A 24,133-nucleotide genomic window follows, 5' to 3' on the forward strand; every position below is an offset into this window, starting at 1 on the left:
GACACGCTCCAGGGCTAGTATGTCCTTCCTGAGGTGTGGGGCCCAAAAATGGACACAGTATTCTAAATGGGGCCTAACTAGAGCCTTATAAAGCCTCAGGAGCACATCGCTGTTTTGATATTCCAACCCTCTTGAGATAAACAACAACATTACATTCGCTTTCTTAATTATGGACTCTATTCATCCATTATTCCTTAATTTTACCAGCCTTACCCTTCAGTCTAACAGGAACATAATGCCTCTGAACTCCCATAATCACAATCTTGAAAGCCTCCCGCTTGTCAGATGCCCTGTTACCTGTGAACAGTGTACTCCAATCGACTTTTGAATGTTCTTGTCTCACACCATTAAAATTTGCCGTACTCCAATTAAAATCTTCAACTTTGACGAAAGACTTAGCTTTTTCCATAACCATTTTAAAACTAATAGAATTATGATTGCCTGACCCAAAGTTTACCCCCACTTTTACTTCGTCACCTGCCCTACCTTATTGCCCAAGAGTAGGACAAATTTTGCTCCTTCTCTAGTAACATCGACGTATTGATTAAAGAAAATTTTCTTGAACATATTTGACAAATTCTTCACCATCCAAACCTTTAACATTATAGTAGCCCCAGTCAATGTTTGTAACATTAAAATCCCCCATTATTACAATCTTATTACGCTTTATCAAACACTGCCTAACTTAAGAATCATTCCTAGTGTCCAATAACTGACCAGCCCTTATATTTTCCTCTGAGAGTGTATTCTTTTTCAATAGTACCTTAAACTGAAAATCTATTTGATAGCGGAATAGCCACTGGAGACTTTTGAACGACTGTCTTACCTTTTTTGACAGTCACCCATCTATCTGACTGATCTTGCTGTGTAACCATTTTTCTAAACCTACTGTGCCCTCAGTAACAGTAAGCCCAACAAAAAGCAACTTTCAACAATACCTTATACATAAAATAAACTACCTTTCATTATCTACAGAAATGCAAGAAAATTTAAAAATAAAACGTAAAAATCTTAAATAAAATCGACCACTTAGCTGATTCACTGAATTAAGATGACTCCTCTTCATTCAATAAATTCCTCATTCAAAGAAAGGTCTCCAGAACTGACCACATGTAGGATTCTTCAAAACAAAAACACAACTCCACTTATATTAAAATCTCATTGCCCATTCAAAAAAAGCTCTTGCGATGTAAAGAAAACTCCCCTTAAAACATGCATAGCTTTTTTAAGCTTCTAAAAATTAAAAAAAAATCACTATATGTCTCTGAAATGCTTGTTAAAAAAAGTTAGTTTGAATAAAGCTTGCGTTTTTTTGTTTTTCTTGAATGTTAAAGAAACAAAATGATTAAAAATCTTATATTAGTGAAATATAATAACTATAATGAAACTGTATTAAACCTGTAATTAAGCCTGCAGTCTCAGGATCAGCTGCGAGATCCACAATGCTGTTGAGCTATGAACTTGATTTGGAAGTTTCAAAGAGGTGATCAGCTGTGTTGATGAAGGCAGTACTTCTGATTTATTTGAACTCCAACAAGGCTTTTCAAATGGAAGTCAGTCTGGAAAAGGGTGAGGTGATACACTTAGGGAAGGCAAACAGGCTAAGGAATAACATAGTGAACTGTAGGACCCTGGAAAGCACTGAGGATCAGAGGGTCCTTGATGTGCATGTACACTGGTCCCTTAAGGTATCAGGGCAGGACAGTGGTTAAGAGGGCAAATGGGATAATTGTTTTTCTTAGCCAAGGCATAGAGTTTAAGAGCAGGGAGGTGATGCTGGAACTGTATAAAATGTTGATTAGGCCACAGCAAGAGTATTGAGCACAGTTCTGGAATCCACATTATAACAGCGGAAAGGGTGCAGGGGAGATTTGCCAGGATGTTGCCTGGGCTGGAGAGTTTCAGTAATGAAGAGAGATTGGACAGACTGGTGTTGTTTTCCTTAGAGCAGAGGAGATTGAGAAGGGACCTGAGTGAGATGTATAAAATTATGAGGGACATAGATAGGCTGGACAGGAAGAAACTTTTTCCCTCAATGCAGGAATCAATGACCAGGAGTCATAAATGTAAGGCAAGGTAGGGAGGGGATGTGAGGAAAAATCTTTTCACCCAGTGGGTAGTTGAAACCTGGGACTCACTGACCTGTGAGGGTGATAGAAGTAGAATCCTCATTGAAGAAGTAATTAGATGTGTACTTGCAATGTCAAGGCATACAAGGCTAATGGGCAAATGCTGGAAAATGGATTAAAATAGTTAGGGGTGTTTGTTTTTGACTCAATGGGCTGAATTATTGTGCTGACACTGGGGGATATATGGTGTAAAATGCATTGTACTTTAGTGAATAATGTAGTCTGTGTTAGGATGTGCACCTAGGTATAAGTTGCTGCGAACAATGCACTATGCAGCATAATGTTCATCATGGGGTATGATAGGGATATTTTGAGCATGAAATAAAAACAAGAAACTGAAGGAGTCAATGTATTTGAAATGTGACGTTACAGAGGAGTGTTAAAAGGAGGTAAGGCAGAGTAAGCCAAAAGCAAGTTTTGCATCAGAAAAAAAAGGCCAAGTTTGCTGAAAACTATTTCCAAAAAAAGCGTTGTTACTGTTTTGACATGTGACTAGAGGGTCCTCTGGTAATATGTTTATCAACATGATATTGCATTCCACCAAAAAGAATTGGACACTAGTGAAGAATTGACTCTGAAGATTGGCAACAGCAAAGGCTTGAGGCAGTATGAAAAATCCAAAGACAGTCATTTTTAGTCTCTTTATTTAACAAGGGACATACTCGCATTGGATGCAGTTCAGAGACTCCTATTATAAAGAGATGATGTCATGGGGAAAGGTTTAGTAAGTTGGATTCTTTGGAGATCAATTTATTGAAATGCGTAGACTTCTGTGGGGCATTATAGGATAAATGCTGAGAATGTGTTTCTCTACATGAAGGAATCTAGAACTAGGGGACACAGTTTAAATGTAAGGGGTCTCACAATTGAAATGGAGAAAAGGAGGATTTACCCCAGTTCGCAGATCATCAACCTTTGTAATTCTGTGCCTTGGGGAGACTGATTTGCGGAATATATTCAAGGCTGAGCTACGTAGATTTTTGATTGACACGTGTTTATGGGGAATGGGAGAGAGGTGGAGTTAAGGTCACTATCAGATCAGCCGTGAGTGTGTTGAATGGTGGAACACATTCTAGGTCCTGTACAGCCTCCTCCTGCTCCCGTCTCTCATGTTCTAATGATCTTCAGGATGTATAGGTTTTCCAGGTTGAAGTAAAAGAAGTTGAGTGGGGTATGGCCAGGTATGTAACTCCCCTCAGCCTCACCAATCCATGTATCACATAAACATGTGGCAGTATCTGTAGGAGTGATCACTGCACAGCCCTGTGGAGACAAATTTTCATCCTCACATTGAGGATGCTTTCCATTGTTTCATGTGGCACAGAATGGGACAGACTTTGAACAGATCTAGCAATTGAAAACATCTGTGAGGCACTGCAGGTCATTCACAGCAGCAAAATTGCATTCAAGCAGAATCTGTATCCTCCACTCAGCCACCATATTAAGGAGATGTTGAGATTAACCCTGGTTCAAAGAAGCGTGCAGAGCCAAGACCTAAAAGTGAGATGAAGCTGCAAGGACTCCTTGTGTGTCCAACAGAAGAAGCATCAAGTGGTAGACAGAACCAAAGGATCTAACAGTACAGAGATCACATCTAAGCTCTGCAGACCTACCCGAGTCAGTGAGGAATTAAACAACTCACCTGTGAGGGAGGCTCCGTAAGTATTCCCACCCTCAGTGATGGGTGCAAGAGACAAGGATGAAGAAATTGCATTTACATTCAGCCAAACATTTTGAGCGGAGCATTCATCTTGGCCGTTTCCAGTGATCCCCAGAATCACAAATACCTTTAGCCGGTTTGATTCGTTTCACGTGATATCAAGAAACAATTGGAGGCATTGGATACTGTGAAATTTGTGATCCCTGACAGCATTCCAGGAATAGTACTGAAGATGTTGCAGTTTTAATCTGCAATGTGAGAGGGAGAAGGAAGAATCGGAAGTGTCAGTATTGCAGTTGAACAAAGGGAACTATGGAGCTATGAGGGAGGAGCTGGCCAAAGTTCAATGGTACAATCCCCTAGCAGGGATGGCAGTGGAACAACAATGGCAGGTATTTCTGGATACAATGCAAAAGGTGCAGGATCAGTTCATCCCAAAGAGGAAGAAAGATCCTCAGGGGAGGCAGGGGGCAGCTGTGGCTGATGAGGCAAGTTAAGGACTGTATAAAGATAAAAGAGAAGTATAGCAAAGATGAGCGGGAAGCCAGAGGACTAGGAAACTTTTAAAGAGCAACAGAAGATAACTTAAAAAGGCAATACACAGAGAAAAAATGAGGTACGAAGGCAAACTGGCCAAAAATATAAAGGAGGATAGTAAAAGTTTTTTTAGGTATATGTGAAAAGAAAAAAAATGGTTATGACTAAAATTGGGCCCTTGATGACAGAAATGGGTGAATTTATTATGGGGAACAAGGAAATGGCAGAAGAGTTGAATAGGTACTTTAGATCTGTCTTCACTAGGGAAGACACAAGCAATCTCCCAGATGTAGTAGTGGCTGAAGGACCGAGGGTAATGGACGAACTGAAGGGTATTTATGTTAGGCAGGAAATCGTGTTGGATAGACTGTTAGGTCTGAAGGCTGATAAGTCCCCGGGACCTGATGGTCTGCATCCTGGGGTGCTTACGGAGGTGGCTCTAGAAATTGTGGACGCATTAGTAATCATTTTCCAATGTTCTATAGATTCAGGATCAGTTCCTTCAGATTGGAGGGTGGCTAATGTTGTCCCACTTTTCAAGAAAGGAGAGAGAGAAAACAGGAAATTACAGACTGGTTAGCCTGATGTCAGTGGTGGGAAAGATGCTGGAGTCAATTATGAAAAATGAAATTATGACTCATTTGGATAGAGGTAACAGGATAGGTCAGAGTCAGCATGGATTTACGAAGGGAAAATCGTGCTTGACTAATCTTCTGGAATTTTTTGAGGATGTAACTATGAAGATGGACAAGGGAGAGCCAGTGGATGTAATGTACCTGGACTTTCAGAAAGCCTTTGATAAAGTCCCACATAGGAGATTAGTGAGCAAAATTAGGCCACATGGTATTGGGGGCAAAATACTGACTTGGATTGAAACTTAGCTGGCTGACAGGAAGCAAAGAGTAGTGATAAACGGGTCCCTTTCGGAATGGCAGGCCAGTGGGGTACTGCAAGGTTTGGTGCTGGGACCACAACTGTTTACAATATACATCAATGACATAGATGAAGGCATTAAAAGTAATATTAGCAAATTTGCTGATGATACTAAGCTGACTGGCAGTGTGAAATGTGAGGAAGATGTTATGAGAATACAAGGTGACTTGGACAGGTTGGGCGAGTGGACGATGCATGGCAGATGCAGTTTAATGTGGATAAATGTGAGGTTATCCACTTCGGTGGCAAGAATAGGAAGGCAAATTACTATCTATGTGGAGTCATGTTAGGTAAAAGGGAAGTACAATGAGATCTGGGTGTTCTTGTACATCAGTCAATGAAAGCAAGCATGCAGGTACAGCAGGCAGTCAAGAAAGCTAATGGCATGCTGGTCTTCAAAGCAAGAGGAATTGAGTATAGAACATAGAACATTACAGCACAGTACAGGCCCTTCGGCCCTAGATGTTGTGCCGACCTGTCATACCGATCTCAAGCCCATCTAACCCACACTATTCCATGTACGGCCATATGCTTGCCCAGTATAGGAGTATAGGAGCAAAGAGCTTCTTCTGCAGCTGTACAGGGCCCTGGTGAGGCCGCACCTGGAGTATTGTGTGCAGCTTTGGTCTCCAAATTTGCGGAAGGACATTCTTGCTATTGAGGGAGTGCAGCGTAGGTTCACGAGATCAATTCCCAGAATGGCGGGACTATCATATGTTGAAAGATTGGAGCGTCTGGGCTTGTACACACTTGTTTAGAAGGATGAGAGGGGATCTGATTAAGATGTGTAAGATTATTAAGGGTTTGGACAGTCTGGAGGCAGGAAGCATGTTTCTGCTGATGGGTGAGTCCAGAACCAGAGGACACAGTTTAAAAATAAGGGGTAGGCCATTTGGACCAGAGTTGAGGAGAAACTTCTTCACCCAGAGAGTGGTGGATATATGGAATGCTCTGCCCCAGAAGGCAGTGGAGGCCAAGTCTCTGGATACTTACAAGAAAGAGATGGATAGAGCTCTCAAAGATAGTGGAAGCAAGGTTTATGGAGATAAGGCAGGAACAGGATACTGATTGTGGATGATCAGCCATGATCATAATGAATGGTGGTGCTGGCTCAAAACCAACCATATGGGAAACTTGCCCTGGGATGTCCTGTACACTAAAACATCCAATCACATCTATCACTGCTCTATTCATCTACTCTTGATCACCTGTAAAGTGATGGAAGGTTATGGTGCTATCAACAGCACTTGCAAATGAATGTCATTCTCACTGATGCTGTGTTTAGATTCTGATCTCATTACAGCCTTTGTCCAAACAGTGGATAAAAGGGATGAACTTCAGGGGTGACAGTCTTTGCTGTTGACATCCAGGGCAGTGTCTGACTGAATGTAATGTCTCCTTGAAAACAGGAGTCAGTGGGTATTGGGAGAAACCTCTCATACCTAGTGCAAAGGAAAATGATTGTTGCTTTTAGAGGTCAGTCATCTCAGCTCCAGCACATTTCTGCAGGGGCCCTTCAGAGGTCCAACCTCCTTCAGCTACTTCATCAATGACCTTCCCTCCATCATAAACGTCAGAAGTGGGGATGTTAATGTCATTTGCAATTGGAGCAGTCCATGTCTGCATGCAGCAAGACCCAGACACTATCCAGGCTTGGGCTGATAAGTGGCGACTTACATTTGTGCCACACAAATGCCAGACAATGACCATCACCAACAAAAGAGAGTCCAATTGTCTCCGCATTAATGTTAAATAACTTTGCCCCACTATCAATATCTTGGGGTTACCATTGACCAGAGACTGAACTGGACTAGTCACATAAATACAATGACTACAAGAGCAGGTCAAGAGACTGGAAATTCTGCAGCAATTAATTCACTTCCTTCCCAGGCACTAGGGAATAAGTCAGGAATATGATGGAATACTTCCCATGTTTCTGGATGGGTGCAGCTCCAATAACACTTAAGACACTTGACACCATCTGACCAAAACAGCCTGCTTGATTGGCACCACATCCATCCCTTCACTACTGATGCCCAGTAGCAGCTGTGTGTACCATCTGTATGATCTGTAAGATGCATTTCACAAATTCACCAAATTAGTCCAACAGCAGTTTCTAAATTCACAGCCACTTCTATCCAGAAGGACAAGGACAGCAAATACATGAGAGCACCACTAGCTGTAAGTTCTCCCCAGGCCATGCATTGTCCTGACATGGGATGAGTGGTATCCTGATATGTTGCTGAGTCAAAATCCTGAAGTTCCTTCCAAGAGAATTCCTACACAAATGGATTGCAGCAGATCAAGAGGATCACCACCAAATATTCAAAGGCTATTGGTGAAGGACAGGAAATGCAGCTGCCCCAGCTAGTGGCCCCCACATACCACAAACAAAGCACTTCAAAGAGGATTATAAAATTTTTCATTGGGTGGGGAATCTGGAGAATGGTGGGGGGAGTGGGGCATTGTGAAGGGGGACTGGTGGGGGGAGAGGGGGTGGTTAGTGGTGATGGTCAACCAAGAGTGACTGTTGCATTATTTGACTGAGTCCATACCTTTCTACCATCAGGGAGCAGGCAGGTCCATGTTTGGCACATGTGATCTTAGCCCGAGGGCCCAGACTGAGTGTGTACTCCAGGTATATTGAGCAATTTGAACATAACCTCGCAATCCTGGAACAATCCTGTAGCAACTCACAAGAGCTTTCCACAAGGCTGCTGGAGTTCGAGGTAACATTCTGCAAATTGTCTCCCAACAATTCACTCAAATCCTCAATACCTTTTGACACCTTTATTAACCTTTACTGGCGTATGACATGTCTGCTTACCATCCATCTCCTCTTCCCGAGACTTGAACTAGCTCTCATTAACACTATCATTGCCACTATCAGATCCACTGAGATAAATCACTTCATATTCTTAAAGCCAGAATTCCAGCTGTGACATTTGAGTCTTTTTCACCACCTTAATATCATCTCCTTGCAGCTTACATTGCCATTTCACACCGTGAAATATTTCTCCTTCTGATTTGACGGAGTTGTTGGTTGGATGGGAAAAGGGGAGAAACGGGGAATGTTGCCTTGGGGATAAATGAGCAATGTTGTTTGAATGGGCATTAGGGTTTTAATGAGGGGTGTTGGCTGGCTTGGGAATACAGGTAAATGAGGAGTGTTGGTTTGATGGTTCATGGGGATGAAAGATGGGTGTTAGCTGAGTACAGAATGGGGCGAATGACGGGTATTGGCTGAGTGCAGAATGGGGGCAAATGACGGGTGTTGGCTGAGTGCAGAATGGGAGAGAATGACGGGTGTTGGCTGAGTGCAGAATGGGAGTGAATGATGGGTGTTGGCTGAGTGCAGAATGGGGGCGAATGATGGGTGTTGGCTGAGTGCAGAATGGGAGAGAATGAGGGGTGTTGGCTGAGTGCAGAATGGGAGTGAATGAGGGGTGTTGGCTGAGTGCAGAATGGGGGCGAATGATGGGTGTTGGCTGAGTGCAGAATGGGAGAGAATGAGGGGTGTTGGCTGAGTGCAGAATGGGAGTGAATGAGGGGTGTTGGCTGAGTGCAGAATGGGAGTGAATGATGGGTGTTGGCTGAGTGCAGAATGGGGGTGAATGATGGGTGCTGGCTGAGTGCGGAATGGGGGCGAATGAGGGGTGTTGGCTGAGTGAGGAATGGGGGCGAATGATGGGTGCTGGCTGAATGCGGAATGGGGGCGAATGAGGGGTGTTGGCTGAGTGCAGAATGGGGGCGAATGACGGGTGTTGGCTGAGTGCAGAATGGGAGAGAATGAGGGGTGTTGGCTGAGTGCAGAATGGGGGCGAATGAGGGGTGTTGGCTGAGTGCAGAATGGGGGTGAATGAGGGGTGTTGGCTAAGTGCAGAATGGGGGTGAATGATGGGTGCTGGCTGAGTGCGGAATGGGGGCGAATGAGGGGTGTTGGCTGAGTGCAGAATGGGGGCGAATGTGGGGTGTTGGCTGAGTGCAGAATGGGGGTGAATGATGGGTGCTGGCTGAGTGCGGAATGGGGGCGAATGAGGGGTGTTGGCTGAGTGCAGAATGGGGGCGAATGACGGGTGTTGGCTGAGTGCAGAATGTGGGTGAATGAGGCGTGTTGGCTGAGTGCAGAATGGGGGTGAATGAGGGGTGTTGGCTGAGTCCAGAATGTGGGTGAATGTGGGGTGTTGGCTGAGTGCAGAATGGGGGTGAATGACAGGTGTTGGCTGAGTGCAGAATGGGGGTGAATGACAGGTGTTGGCATGGAAGGGAAGAGTTTAAATGAGCGTTGGCTGGTTGTGAAAGGGGTAACTGAGGAATAAACAAAACAAAAAGAACTGCAGATGTCGTAAATCAGAAACAAGAGCAGATATTGCTGGAAAAACTCAATGGGTCATGCAGAATCTGTGGAGAGAAAGCAGAGGTAACAGGAAAACAGAGGCATCGTTCAGGTCCAGTAGCCCTTGTTCACAATAATTGACTGGTTGATTAATGACGATAAATGAAGAATTCTGTTTGGATGCAGAGTACAGGTAAATGAGGAGTGATTGGAGAATGAGGGTAAATGATGGCAATTGGGATAGATGTAGAGCATTGTCCTGTTGGTTGTGGGGTAAATTATTGTTAGCTGAGTGAGAAAAGTGGATAAATGAGGAGCGTTGGTTGGTGAGAAATGTGGGTAAAAGAGAAGTGCAGGCGGGATAGGGGTAAATTATATGTGCTGGCTGGATAGAGAATGGAGGTAAATGAGGGATTTTTGGCTGGATGAGGAATGGAGGTAAAGGAGGGATTTTTGGCTGAATGAGGAATAAAGGTAAATGAGGGATTTTTGGCTGGATCTGGAATGGAGGTAATGGAGGGATTTTTGGCTGGTTGGGAAATGGAGGTAAATGAGGAGTAATAGCTAAATGGGGAATGAGCTTAAAATGGAGTATTTGCTGGACGGTGAATGAATGTAAATGAGGAATGTTGGCTGGATGGCTGTTGGCCAGTGGAGTGTGGGGTAAATGAATGTTGGCTGAGTGGGGAAAGTGGATAATTGAGGAGTGGTGGCTGGTGGGAAAGGGGGGTAAAAGAGGGGTGTTTGTTGGATGGGGAATTGAAGTAAATTAGGAGTGTTGACTAGATTGGGAATGTAAATCTCATCAACACTTCTAATTTACCTCATTTACCTCAATATCAATATTGGCTGAATGGGGCATAGGGATAAATGATGGTGAATGTGGGTAAAAAGGGAGTATTTGCTAGATGGATAATGGTGGTAGAAGAGTATTGGCTGGATGGGGAATGGGGTAAATGCTGAGTGTTGTCTAGATGGGCAATGGGGCTAAATGAGGACTGTTGACTGGATGGGGAAAGGGATCAGAGGGGAGTTTTTGGTTGGGGAATGGTGGTAAATGAGTTTTGTTTGGATAACGATTAGGGGTATGTGAGGAGTGTTGACTGGGTAGAGAATGGGTTTGAACTGGTTGTTGATGGGGGTAAATGACTATTGACTGGGTTTGGATAGAGGATAAATGATGAGAGTTGGCTGTGTGGGTGAATGGGGTAAATTAATCAAAAGCAGAATTGCTGGAGAAATTCAGTAGGTTTGCCGGCATCTGTGGAGAGAAAGCAAGAGTTACTGTTTCTTCAGACCCTTCTTTAAGAACGCTAGAGTAAAAGAGGACCGCTGGCTGGATGGAGAACGTGGTTGAAAGAGGAATGTTTGTTAGCTGGGTTCCGAATGGGGGTAAATGATGAGCGTTGGCTGGATTGGGCTTGGGGTAAATGGATACGGAATGTGGATGAATGAAATACCTTGGCTGGTTGGGAGATGGGGGTGAATGAGGAGTATGTACGGAGGGTAAGAGAGTAAATTAGTGTTGGCCAATTATGAAAGGGGGTAACTGAGGTGTATTACCTGGATAGGTAATGGGCTAAATGAGGATTGTTGTCTGGATGGGAAAGTGGATAAATGAGGCACATTGGAGGAGTAGGAAAGTTGACCTAATATGTTGACCTCGCTACTCCTCTGATGCTGCCTGACCTACTGTGTTACTCCAGCTCCACCCTGTATTGACTCTCAGTCCAGCATCTGCAGTTGTTGCTGTCTGTAATTGAGGTGTGTTAGCTGGATTGGTAATGAGGCTGAAATAAGAGTGTTGGCCAATGGGGGACGGTCATAAATGAAGAGTGTCGGCTGGGTGGAGAATGGGGTAAAATAAGGAATGTTGGTTGATTGGGGATTAAAAAGGGATTGTTGAGTAGATGGGTAGTGGAGGTAAATGTGTATTGGCATAATGGGGATTGGGGTAAATAAATGTTGGCTGGGTGGGGAGAGAGCAGAAATGAGGAGTATTGGCTAGGAGAAGTACGGGTGCATTTGTGTGAAGAAGCATTTGTCCAGGGTTTGTTGAGAATGTGCAGTCTGCTCCTACAGGTAGTGGTTAAAGTGAATCTTATTGTCACTTTTAAGGGGTAGCTAGACAAGAATATGAGGGAGAACAGAATGGAGGATTGCGCTGACTGAGTCAGGGGTGGGAGGATGGGAGCAGCTCAGAAGGGAGCACAGAGACCTGTTTGGCCAACACAGTCTTTCTCTGCATTGTATGTCTGAAGTAATTCAATGTCAGCCTTATTTAAATCTTAAGCAAGCTATTGTCACAGACATTGAACAGTGATGATTCCAGAACTGAACCCTGTGGGACACCGTACCTACTTCTGAAACATTGCTCTGAAAGTCGTTCTCCTGCCTGATGTATTAATACAGTTTACTCTCCCTCCCTTTCACCCTCTTCATCTCCTGGAGTCATTTCCTAATGTATTACTTTGTCCATGACTTTCCTGATGTGCACGCACACCACATCCACTCCATTTCCCATCTCCAATGCTGTTTCTTCCTTAAGGAATTCCATCAAGTTTGCCAGGTTTTCTGTTTTAAAACCTCTTTTGGCAGTTTCTAATTCCCTTCTCGTTCTCTTGATGCACAGTCATGTTGTCCTTAATCAAAGATGTGAAAATTGTCCCTCCTGCAGATATGAGTCATTGGTCTGGGGTCTTCTGGGAATAACTCAGCCCCAGAATGCCAGAGCAATGTAGAACAGAAAGAGTAGTTTGTGAACATTATGTTTGTACCAGCTCTTTGGAAAAGCTTGCAAAGTATTTCCTTTTTTGAATATTTATCCAATTGCCTTGTGAACATTTCTGTCTTTTTCGATAGCACTTTGAGACCTGCCAGTGGAAACACATACTCATTCGCTTGCTCAAAGCCTGTCATAAATCTGCAGTAAAATCTCTCCCCAGAGCCAGCTCGGCTCAAAAAATTGCAGTTCGTACAAAAATTGGTCAGATAATTGACTGGAGGAAGTTATCAATTGACTGATCAGCTGGGTAGAAAACTGTCAAATGTAATTTGGAGAATTGTGAGGTGATGTGATTTCAGGAAGTTCGATAAGAGAATCCACAATAAATACTGAGAAGTGTAGAGAGACAGAGGGACTTTTGTCCCCTGAAAGTACCAGGAGAGGTAGAAAATTTGTTTAAGGTAGCAGGCAGAATCTCCTCCTTTATTGGCCATGAATTAGAGTATAAGAGCAGGGAGGTTTTGCTGGAACTATGAAACAGCAGAGCACTGTCCACTACATTACAGGAAGAATGTGGTCGCACTAAGTGAGGTTACAGGGTAGATTTGCCAAGACATAGCCTTGATCAGAGAATTGCTGCCATGAGAAAAAAATTGGATACGCTGCGATTTATTTCCTGGCTACAGAGGAACTGAATAAAGTTGTGTCAAATTATGTATCACATCATACTTTATTAAATTTCATCTGCCACACATCTGACCAAGTCAACTGAGGGAAATAGTTGCTTTCTATTCACCTTGTCCAAGCTGCTCCTGATCTTATACACTTGTCTCAGTCACCTCCACCAACCTGCTCCAAAGATAATAACCCGAGATCACCAAGTATCTCTTTGTAGCTGAAATTTTATATCTAAGGCAACATCCTGGTGAATCTCCTCTGTACCCCATCCATTGTGAACACATCGTTCCTATAGTGTGACATCGTTCCTATAGTATAGACCTGCACACAGTACACCAGCTATGGTGTAACCAAAGTTCTGTACTGCTCCAACATGACTCCCCTGCTCTTATAACCACAGCTGAAAAAGGAAAGTGACCTGTATGCCTTCCTAATTATCCTATTGGTCTCTCCTGTCACCTTCAGCAATCTGTGGACTGGCACCCCAAGATCCCTCTGTTACTCTGAGCGCCCTAGTGTCCTGCTATTCATTAAGCACTCCATAGTCTTGCTCCCTCTTGGAAAGTGCGTCACCTCACATTTATTACTGACCGGTTGAACTGACCAATCTGTTTATATCCTTCTGTAATGTGACACCTCCCTTCACTGTGAGTCACCCAGCAAATTATTGTGTCATCCGCACACCTACTTACCTCCCCTCCCACATTCTCTGTAAAATAGGGGACCCAGCACATATCCCTGTGGTACACCACTGCTCACTGAACTCCGGTCACACAAATAGTCCTCTCTGCTATCCTCCCTTTCCTATCACTCAGCTAAGTTTGCAAAGTTACTGTAGATCCCATGAGCTTTTACCTTCCTCACTAGTTTTCCTTGTCACATGGGACCTTGTCGAAGGCCTTGCTGGAATCCATATAAACTACATTATTTGCCCTACCCTCATCCAAATACTCGGGTCATCTCTTTGGAAAGTTTCAAGAAATTTTGTAAGCATCAGTGCTGGGGCCTCAACCTATATCGGTGACTCAGATGAAAGGACCAAATATTTGATTGCTGTGGATCAGCCATAATCATGTTGAAGTTTAGATAAGACCCCAGAATATTGGAAGTTCATCTCCTTTGCAAATCAGAACCCAATCTTGCTTTTAAGGCTTAAGTCATGGCCAGGGAGGGGGGGGGGGGCGATAGAGTCATGATCAGGGTGCAAGGTTGTGAGTGGGATTGAAGCTTTGGGCTTTCTAATCATTAGCTGGGTGAGTTTTCTGCTTTTCCATCTGTCCATCTTGTCCGTCTGGATGGTTGGCCTTAGAGTGTAATCCTTTTTTCTTTCTCTTCAGTTTAACTAACCTCAGCACTTTGGTGCATTTGACTTAATTGTCTACTGTTAGTTGATTCCAAGTGGTGAATGGTTAATTATCTAAAGTTTTCTTTGCATTCTGCAACTTTCTGCCTCTCAGCGTGTTTGGGCTTAAGCTCCTACCAGATTAAGTGATCTGCATAAAAAAAAATCATGCAGATGCTGGGAATCTGAAATAAAAACAGTGAGTTCTGGAGCTACCCAGCAGGTCTGGCAGTATCTGAGTAGAATAATAGAGCTAACAGTTAGATTCAAATATGATTTCTTCAAGACTGAAGGGGGATTAGAAGTGTGGTAGATTGAATGTTGTTGAACTAACATACTTCTGTGTCCAAATACAAACATGTAAAATAAGATTAAGTCTGACACATAGCAAAAAAAAACAAAGGACAGCATTTGTAGTCTGAAGTCGTTGACTAGCATGTCGAGTCCAGAGACTGTAATATGTTTAATTGAAAGTTGAGGTGCTGTTCCTTTGGCTTGCACTTGGTTTCACTGGAGCAATGCAGCAGATCAAGGACAGAGATGTCACTGTCAGAGCAAGGTGGAGAATTAGAATAGTATCTCAAATGTAGGAGAGATCACATTGTGAGGCTTGAATATAGTGAGGTAGATTAAATGAAGCGCACATAAATCATTGCTTCACAGACTTGGAGCCTGGGGCAGTGAGGAGAGAGGGGAAAAGGACAAACAATACTCATTCTTTATGGAAAGGTGTCATGGAAGGGGGATGAGGTCCTGGGAGGTGATAGAGAAGTGGACCAAGGTGTGGTGGGTGGGGTGGGAATGAGCCCTGGGGAACGCTGACGGGAAGGCGAAGATGTGTTTGTTGTGGCAGCATGTTGGATTTGCTGGTGGGAACAGGGTTCCATGATTCTTTCCCTGTAGAGATTGGTAAGGTAGAAAGGAAATTCTGTTTTGGCTCTGAGAGAGAAGAGATGGTCATTGTGTTTCTCCAGATCTATGGGGTCTGTATTGGCTGTGTGTTTTTTTATTGTTTCTCTGGGTCTGTCTTTTAGTTGGTCTGCATTTGTGTCTGAGTGCTTTTAGCAAGTCTTTTCCCCCCCCTTTGTTCTGTCATGGGATGTGGGCATCAATGGCAAGACCAGCATTTGATACCTAACTTGGGCACCAAATCCTGAACTAAATGATATGCCCAACCATTTTAAGAGGAAAATTAAGACTTAGTGGGTCTGGAGTCACATGTAGGCCAGACCAGGTAAGAGCAGCAGATTACCTTCCCTTAAGGGTATTAATGAACCAGATGGGGTTTTTGTTTACAACTATGAATTTTTCATGGCACTATTATAAAGATACTTCCAATTCCAGATTTATTCACTGAATTTGAATTCCACGGCTGCTATGGTGGGACTTGAACCCATGTGACCAGGCACTAGCCCAGAGTCCTAATTATTGCTTGGGTCATATTGCCATTTCGCTGCAATATGCTGCTATGTTTCAGTGTTTCTTTATTTCTGTTAGTGTTTCTGTGGTGCTGTTTGTGTTGCTGTTTCGTTTCGTCTGTATTTGTGTTTCTATTGGTATGTGTTAGAGTTGGCACTTCTGTGGGTTTCTTTCTGTATCAGTGTTTCTGAAGATCTGTGTTTGTTTTAGAACATAGAACATTACAGCACAGTACAGGCCCTTCAGCCCTCGATGTTGTGCCGACCTGTCATACCGATCTCAAGCCCATCTAACCTACACTATTCCATGTATGTCCATATGCTTATCCAATGACGACTTAAATGTACCTAAAGTTGGCGAATCTACTACCGTTGCAGGCAAAGCGTTCCATTCCCTTACTACTCTCTGAGTAAAGAAACTACCTCTGACATCTGCCCTATATCTTTCATCCCTCAATTTAAAGCTATGCCCACTCGTGCTCGCCGTCACCATCCTAGGAAAAAGTCTCTCCCTATCCACCCTATCTAACCCTCTGATTAGTTTATATGTTTCAATTAAGTCACCTCTCAACCGTCTCTCTAACGAAAACAGCCTCAAGTCCCTCAGCCTTTCCTCGTAAGACCTTCCCTCCATACCAGGCAACATCCTAGTAAATCTCCTCTGCACCCTTTCCAAAGTTCCACATCCTTCTTATCATGCAGTGACCAGAACTGTACACAATACTCCAAGTGCGGCTGCACCAGAGTTTTGTACAGCGGCAGCATAACCTCTTGGTTCCGGAACTCGATCCCTCTATTAATAAAAGCTAAAACACTGTATGCCTTCTTAATAGGCCTGTCAACCTGAGTGGCAACTTTCAAGGATCTGTGTACTTGGACACCGAGATCTCTCTGCTCATCTACACTACCAAGAATCTTACCATTAGCCCAGTACTTTGCCTTCTGGTTACTCCTACCAAAGTGCATCACCTCACACTTGTCTGCATTAAACTCCATTTGCCACCTCTCAGCCCAGCTCTGCAGCTTATCTATGTCTCTCTGCAACCTACAGCATCTTTTGTCACTTTCCACAACTCCACGACCTTAGTGCACATTTACTAACTCATTCTTCTACGCCCTCATCCAGGTCATTTATAAAAATGACAAACAGCAGTGGACCCAACACCGACCCTTGCGGTACACCACTAGTAACTGGTCTCCTAGATGAACATTTCCCATCAACTACCACCCTCTGTCTTCTTTCAGCAAGCCAATTTCCGATCCAAACTGCTATATCTCCCACAATCCCATTCCTCCACATTTTGTACAATAGCCTACTGTGGGGAACCTTATCGAATGCTTGCTGAAATCCATATACACCAGGTCAACCAGTTTACTCTCATCTACCTGTTTGGTCACCTTCTCAAAGAACTCAATAAGGTTTGTGAGACATGACCTACCCTTCACAAAACCGTGCTGACTATCCCTAATCAATTTATTCTTTTCTAGATGATTATAAATCCTATCCCTTATACCCTTTTCCAACACTTTACCAACAACTGAGGTAAGGCTCACTGGCCTATAATTCCCAGGGTTGTCTCTACTCCCCTTCTTGAACAGGGGAACCACATTTGCTGTCCTCCAGTCGTCTGGTACTATTCCTGTAGACAATGACGAGTTAAAGATCAATGCCAAAGGCTCGGACATCTCCTCCCTGGCTTCCCAGAGGATCCTAGGATAAATCCCATCCGGCCCAGGGGACTTATCTATCTTCACACTGTGTAGGATTTCTAATACCTCTTCCTTGTGAATCTCAATCCCACCTAGTCTCGTAGCCTGTATCTCAGTATTCTCCTTGACAACATTGTCATTTTCTAGAGTGAATACTGTTGAAAAATATTCATTTAGTGCTTCCCCTATCTCCTCTGACTCCACACACAACTTCCCACCACTATCCTTGATTGGCCCTAATCTTATTTTCGTCATTCTTTTATTCCTTAAACACTTCTTGAAAGCCTTAGGGTTTACCCTGATCCTATCCGCCAACAACTTCTTATGTCTCCTCCTGGCTCTTCTGAGCTCTCTCTTTCGGTCTTTCCTGGCTACCTCGTAGATCTCAAGCGCCCTAACTGAGCCTTCACATCTCGTCCTAACATAAGCCGCCTTTTTCCTCTTGACCAGAGATTCCACCTCCTTCGTAAACCACGGCTCCCGCGCTCTACAGCCTCCTCCCTGCCTGACAGGTACATATTTATCTAGGACACTCAGGAGCTTTTCCTTGAATAGGCTCCACATTTCTAATGTGCCCATCCCTGCACACACTGGACAAAAACTGACCCATCTATAGTACTCAAACTATAGTGTTCCCAGTCAATATTTGGAAAGTTGAAGTCCCCCATGACAACTACCCTGTCTCTCTCACTCCTATCGAGAATCATCTTTGCTATCCTTTCCTCTACATAACTGGGATTATTCGGAGGCCTATAGAAAACTCCCAACAGGGTGCCCTCCCCTTTCCTGTTTCTAACCTCAACCCATACTACCTCACTTGACGAGTCCCCAAACATCCTTTCTGCAACTGTAATACTGTCCTTGACCAACAATGCCACACCTCCCCCTCTTTTACCATCTTCACTGTTCTTACTGAAACATCTAAATCCCGGTACCTGCAACAACCATTCCTGTCCCTGCTCTATCCATGTCTCCGAAATGGCCACAACATTGAAGTCCCAGGTAGTAACCCATGCTGCAAGTTCACCCACCTTATTCCGGCTGCCCCTGGCATTGAAGTAGACACACTTCAATCCAACTTCTTGCTTGCCAGTGCCATCTTGCATCCCTGAAATTTTATTTTGGACCTCCAGTGTTCTATGTGTCTGTGTTGGTGCTAACATTTCCGTGGGATTATGTTGGAGTTGCTGTTTCTGTGAGTCTGCTTTAGTGTTACTCTGGCTGTGTGTGTTTCTGAGGGTCTGTGTTTGAGATAGTGTATCTGTAGGTCTGTATTTGTGTTAGCGTTTTTGTGGGTCTCTGTTGGTGTTTGTTTCTGCTGGTCTGCATTTGTGTTACTGTTTCTGTGGGTCTGTGTTTGAAGTAGTGTTTTTATGTGTTGGCATTTCAGTGGGTCTGTGTGTTGCTGTTTCTGTGGGCCTATGATTGCGTTAGAGTTTCTGTGAGACTGTGTTTGTGTTAGTGTTTCTGTGGGTGTGTATCTGTGTTAGGGTTTCTGTGAATTTTTGGTGTTAGAATTTCTGGGGGGTTTTGTTGGTGTTGGTGTTAGTGTTTCTGTGGATCTGTGTTTGCATTAGTGTTTAAATGAGTCCATATTTGTGTTGTGGTTTCCGTGGGTCGGTGTTGGTGCTAGTATTTCTGTCTGTCTGTGTTTGTGTTAGTGCTTCTGTGCATCTGTGTTTATGTTCGTTTTTCTGTGGGTGTGTGTTTGCATTCGTGCTTCTGTGGGCCCGTGTTTGCATTCGTGCTTCTGTGGGCCTGTGTTTGCATTAGTGTTTAAATGTTGTGGTTTCTGTGGGTCTGTGTTGGTGCTACTATTCCTGTGGGTCTGTGTTTGTGTTAGTGTTTTTGTGGATCTGTGTTTGTCTTGCTGTCTCCGTGGGTCTGTGTTGGTGCTACTATTTCTGTGGGTCTGTGTTTGTGTTGCTGTTTCTGTGGGTCTGTGTTTGTGTTGCTGTTTCTGTGGGTCTGTGCTTGTGTTGCTGTTTCTGTGGGTCTGTGCTTGTGTTGCTGTTTCTGTGGGTCTGTGTTTGTGTTGCTGTCTCCGTGGGTCTGTGTTGGTGCTACTATTTCTGTGGTTCTGTGTTTGTGTTGCTGTTTCTGTGGGTCTGTGTTTGTGTTGCTGTTTCTGTGGGTCTGTGTTTGTGTTGCTGTTTCTGTGGATCTGTGTTTGTGTTGCTGTCTCTGTGGGTCTGTGTTGGTGCTACTATTTCTGTGGGTCTGTGTTTGTGTTGCTGTTTCTGTGGGTCTGTGTTTGTGTTGCTGTCTCCGTGGGTCTGTGTTGGTGCTACTATTTCTGTGGGTCTGTGCTTGTGTTGCTGTTTCTGTGGGTCTGTGCTTGTGTTGCTGTTTCTGTGGGTCTGTGTTTGTGTTGCTGTTTCTGTGGGTCTGTGCTTGTGTTGCTGTTTCTGTGGGTCTGTGCTTGTGTTGCTGTTTCTGTGGATCTGTGCTTGTGTTGCTGTTTCTGTGGATCTGTGTTTGTGTTGCTGTTTCTGTGGGTCTGTGTTGGTGCTACTATTTCTGTGGGTCTGTGTTTGTGTTGCTGTTCCTGTGGGTCTGTGTTTGTGTTGCTGTTTCTGTGGGTCTGTGCTTGTGTTGCTGTTCCTGTGGGTCTGTGCTTGTGTTACTGTTCCTGTGGGTCTGTGCTTGTGTTGCTGTTTCTGCAGGTTTTGTTGATTTTTGGTGTTTCTGTGGGTCTGTGTTTGTGTTGCTATTTCTTCCGGCTTGTGTTTATTTTGCGGTTTCTGTGGGTTTGTTTTTCTGTGGCTGATTCGCGCATATAGTAAGGAGTGATCCACATTCTGCTTTTGGTTCGTGTCACTATCTGTGGATAAACACTGGAACAGAGTCACTGCTAGGCTTCTGTCCTGCAACAGCCTTTTCAAGGCCTCACGATCTGAGTCCAGTTACTCTCCCCCAGTCAGCGTATGTTTCAGGTTGCCTGGATTTCTTTTCCTTCAATTAACCCATTTTCTGCATTGCCATCTTTAACAGTGGCTGCTGCTTTTGTTATTTTCCAACTGATATCTGGTTTCTGTTCACACTTGCACACTCTATGCACAAGGTAGAGGTGGCGTTTGCAGTATTCACAGCCTACTGTGCATCTGTGGGTCTGTGTTTCTGTTGCTGTTCTTTCTGAGCGTGATTATTTGGAATCCCATGTTGACAATTTTTGTTTTGTGGTCTCTCTGTGTCAATCCTGTGAAATTAATTGTCGGATTTATTTTTGAGTGTTGATTTTAATTGATCTCTCTTCCCCTGTGTCATGGTTCCTAGGTCCATCCTGATTCCAACAGGCTGACTGTTAAGCAGTGTCTTTACATGCTGCTATTGCGAGTCCCTCAATATCACCTTTACCTGACAGGTGAGTACATTATTCACAGAATTGCACCAGCTTTCTACACCTCCCGTTCTCCCTCATTTTGCAATGGGACTGGAACACCCTGTTCTGAATTGTGAAATGAATGGGAACCAAAGAATACAAAGTCATTGTGAGCTTGAGCAGAATACAGTCATGTCAAGACAGAAGTTACAGGGTGATAGTGCTCTTACAGGGAGCTCTTGCCCACGTGACTCTCACAGATGCCGCAGATGAATAGGTGATGTGCAACTTCATAAATTATTTTGAGCTCAGGCAAATGGAAGATCTTTATTCACTGTGAAAATAATTGATATGAAGATGATAACAGTTTATATTACTATCATGTTGCATGAAATCTCTTCAGATTGTGGAGGGACCAACATCCTCTAAGGCTCGATATTTCCTTATTATTTTCAAATCCAATATTCGTGAGTAGATTTGTAGCTCGGGTTGTAGATCCTGCGGTTGGTTCGCTTACCGAGCTGATTCATTAGTTCACAGACATTTCATTGCTGTGCTGTGTAACATTATCAGTGCAGCCTGCGATGAAGCGGTGTTGTGTTTTCCTGCCTGTTATTTAAACTCTGGGCTTCATTGGCATTGATTACCTCATTTCCAGTTTTACTTTGCACTGGTTTGTATACAAGGTCTAATTCTGTGTGTTTATTGATGGCCTTATAAAAACACTGGAGAAGGTGCAGAGGATATTTATCAGGATGTTACCGGTCTGGAAAGTTTCAGTTATGAAGAGAGGTTCAACACACTGGGGTTGTTTTCGTTAGAGCAGAGGTAATTGAGAGGGAGCATGATTGAGATGTATAAAATTATGACAGGTACAGATAGGGTAGACAGAGGGATCAGTGATCAGAGGCACAGGTTGAAGGGATAGCTCAGGAAGTTTAGAGGGCATGTGAGAAAATTTTTTTCACCTAGAGTGCGGTAGGAACTCACTGCCCGTGGTACAGGCAGAAATCCTCATAACATCAAAGAAGTATTTAGATGTTCACTTATGATGCCAAGACATACCAAGTCATAGGCCACGTGCTGGAGAATGGGATTAGAATGGGTGGTTGTGTTTGACCAAAATGGACGAGCTGGGCAGAATGGCCTTTTTGTGTCCTGTAGATCTCAAAAACACCTTGACTCATTTTATACATAATATATATCATTGATTTGAATGCAGGGACAAAATATAATATTTACAAGCTGTAGGTTATTAAAGCTAGGCAGGATTGGGTGTTGTGAGGAAGTTGTAAAATGGTTTTGAGAGAGCTTGGACAATCTTCGTGAATGAGCAAGGATATGGAAAGATGGAATATAATGTGGAAAAACTTGAGGCTATCCACTTTGGTAGGAGGCACAGACATGTGGAATATTTCTTAAATGGGGAGAGGTTGGAAATATAGATGTGCAGAAGTAACCCAGATGTCCTTGTGGACAAGTCTTTGCAGGCTAACATGCAAGTGCAGCAAGCTATTTGGAAGGCTAATGGAATGTTGATCTTTGTTGAAAGAGGGCTTGAGTACAGGAGTGGTGAAGTCTTGATGACAGGAGATTGATCAAACTGGGCCTAGAATTGCCACAGTTTTGAAGAATGGGAGGTGGCCTCATTGAAACCATCGCAAGGATGCAGGTCAGATTTGTTTGATGGGGCACAATTTAAAAATAAGGGAAATGCCAATTATCATCAAAATGAGAAGCATTCCCATGACTCAAAGGTTTATGAATCCATGGGATTTTCTCCCAGGATGGCTGATGAAGGTCAGTATTTGAGTATATTTAAAGAAGAGATTGGTAGATTGCCGATGCCAATGGTTTGAAATGAAGGGTATGTAGGTTAGCTTGATCTTAGAGTAGGATAATAGGTCAGCACAACATCATGGGCCTGTATTGTACTGTACTATTCTATGTTCCATTTAAAAGGATTATTTTGAATAAAAGTGCTCAATCAGCCATGATCATATTTATGTCAGGTAGAAAAAGGGATGAGGACCTGCAAGTAGAATTTAGGGAGCTAGGAAGTAGATTAAAGAACAGGATCCAAAAGGTGGTAATCTCTGAATTATGGCCGAGATCACATACAAGTGAGTATTGGAGTTAGGAGTTAAACCAGATGAATGTGTGGCTCAAGAAATGGTACAGGAGGGAGAGCGTTAGATTTCTGCAACTTTGGGACCATATTTGAGGTCTGTGGGACCAGTATAAGGGGTACAGGTCATACCAGAATTGGATTGGGGTCAGCACCTTTGTGGGCAGGTTCGCCACTGCTGTTGGGGAGGATTTCAACTAACATAACAGGAGGCTGGGATCCTGAGAGAATGTTCAATGTTAGGAGACACAGTGAGCCAGGGTGTCTATACCCTGTATCGAGAGATATGCAGGATTGGATTAAGGGAGAAAGGGAGTCTTATTGCAGATGGCCAGGGCTCAAAACAGCAGAAGCCCAAATGGAAAATAGAATATGCAAGAAGGAACTTATTAAAGGAGATTAGGAAAGCTAAAAGATGGCAAGAAAGAAGGGCCATGATTGAGATGTATAAAACTATTAAAGGCATAGATAGAGTTGACAGGAGAAATGATGGAGGGATCAATGACCAGGGGGCATAGATTTAAGGAAAGAGGTAGAAGGTTTAGAGGGGATGTGAGGAAAAGCTGTACCTCGCTGCCTGGAAGGGGGGTAGGGACAGAAACCCTTATCACATTGAAGAAGTATTTAGATGTACATGTGATGCTAAGACTTACAAAGCTATGGACCATGTTCTGGAGAATGGGATTAGAATAGTTAAGTGGTGGTTTTTTTAACCAGCATGGACATAATGTACTGAAGGGCCTTTTTCTGTACTGTAGATCTCCATGATTCTCAATGGTGGAGCAGACTTTTTGGGCTGAATAGTTTAATCCTATTTCCATGCATCTGTTAGACCATAGCCCCATGAAACAGAGGAGCACAAGTAGGCCATTCAGTGCATCAAGTCTGCTCTGCCATTCAATGATATCTTGACTGATCTGGTAATCCTTAACCCCACTTTCCTGATTTATCCCTGCAACTCTTGATTCTTTCGCTGATTAAAAATCCATCTATCTCATTCTTGAATGTACTGACCAATCCAGCCTTCATAGACCCCTGTGGTAAGGATTTCTACAAATTCACTACACTCTGAAAGAAAATAATCCTTCGCATCTCTGTCCTATCTTACTCTGAGATTACAGACTCTAACACAAGGACAAACAACCTCTCAGCATCTACCTTGTTCAGCTCCCTAAGATTCTTATCTGTTTTAATAATATCTCATCTTATTCTTCT

The 24,133-nt window shown here is 43.5% G+C and overlaps 1 protein-coding gene across 1 annotated transcript in view; it reads left to right on the top strand.

Moving 5' to 3' along the window:
• Positions 1-24,133, top strand: part of LOC125460617 (FYVE, RhoGEF and PH domain-containing protein 5-like) — a 102,308-nt gene that overhangs the window by 25,384 nt on the left and 52,791 nt on the right. The window contains exons 6-7 of the mRNA XM_048548274.2: positions 7,829-7,988; positions 20,745-20,832. Coding sequence (XP_048404231.1) covers positions 7,829-7,988; positions 20,745-20,832 — 248 coding nt within the window. The remainder of the gene's footprint in view (positions 1-7,828; positions 7,989-20,744; positions 20,833-24,133) is intronic.

The sequence above is a fragment of the Stegostoma tigrinum genome, chromosome 11 (assembly GCF_030684315.1).
Source record: "Stegostoma tigrinum isolate sSteTig4 chromosome 11, sSteTig4.hap1, whole genome shotgun sequence".
Classification (NCBI taxonomy): Eukaryota; Metazoa; Chordata; class Chondrichthyes; order Orectolobiformes; family Stegostomatidae; genus Stegostoma; species Stegostoma tigrinum.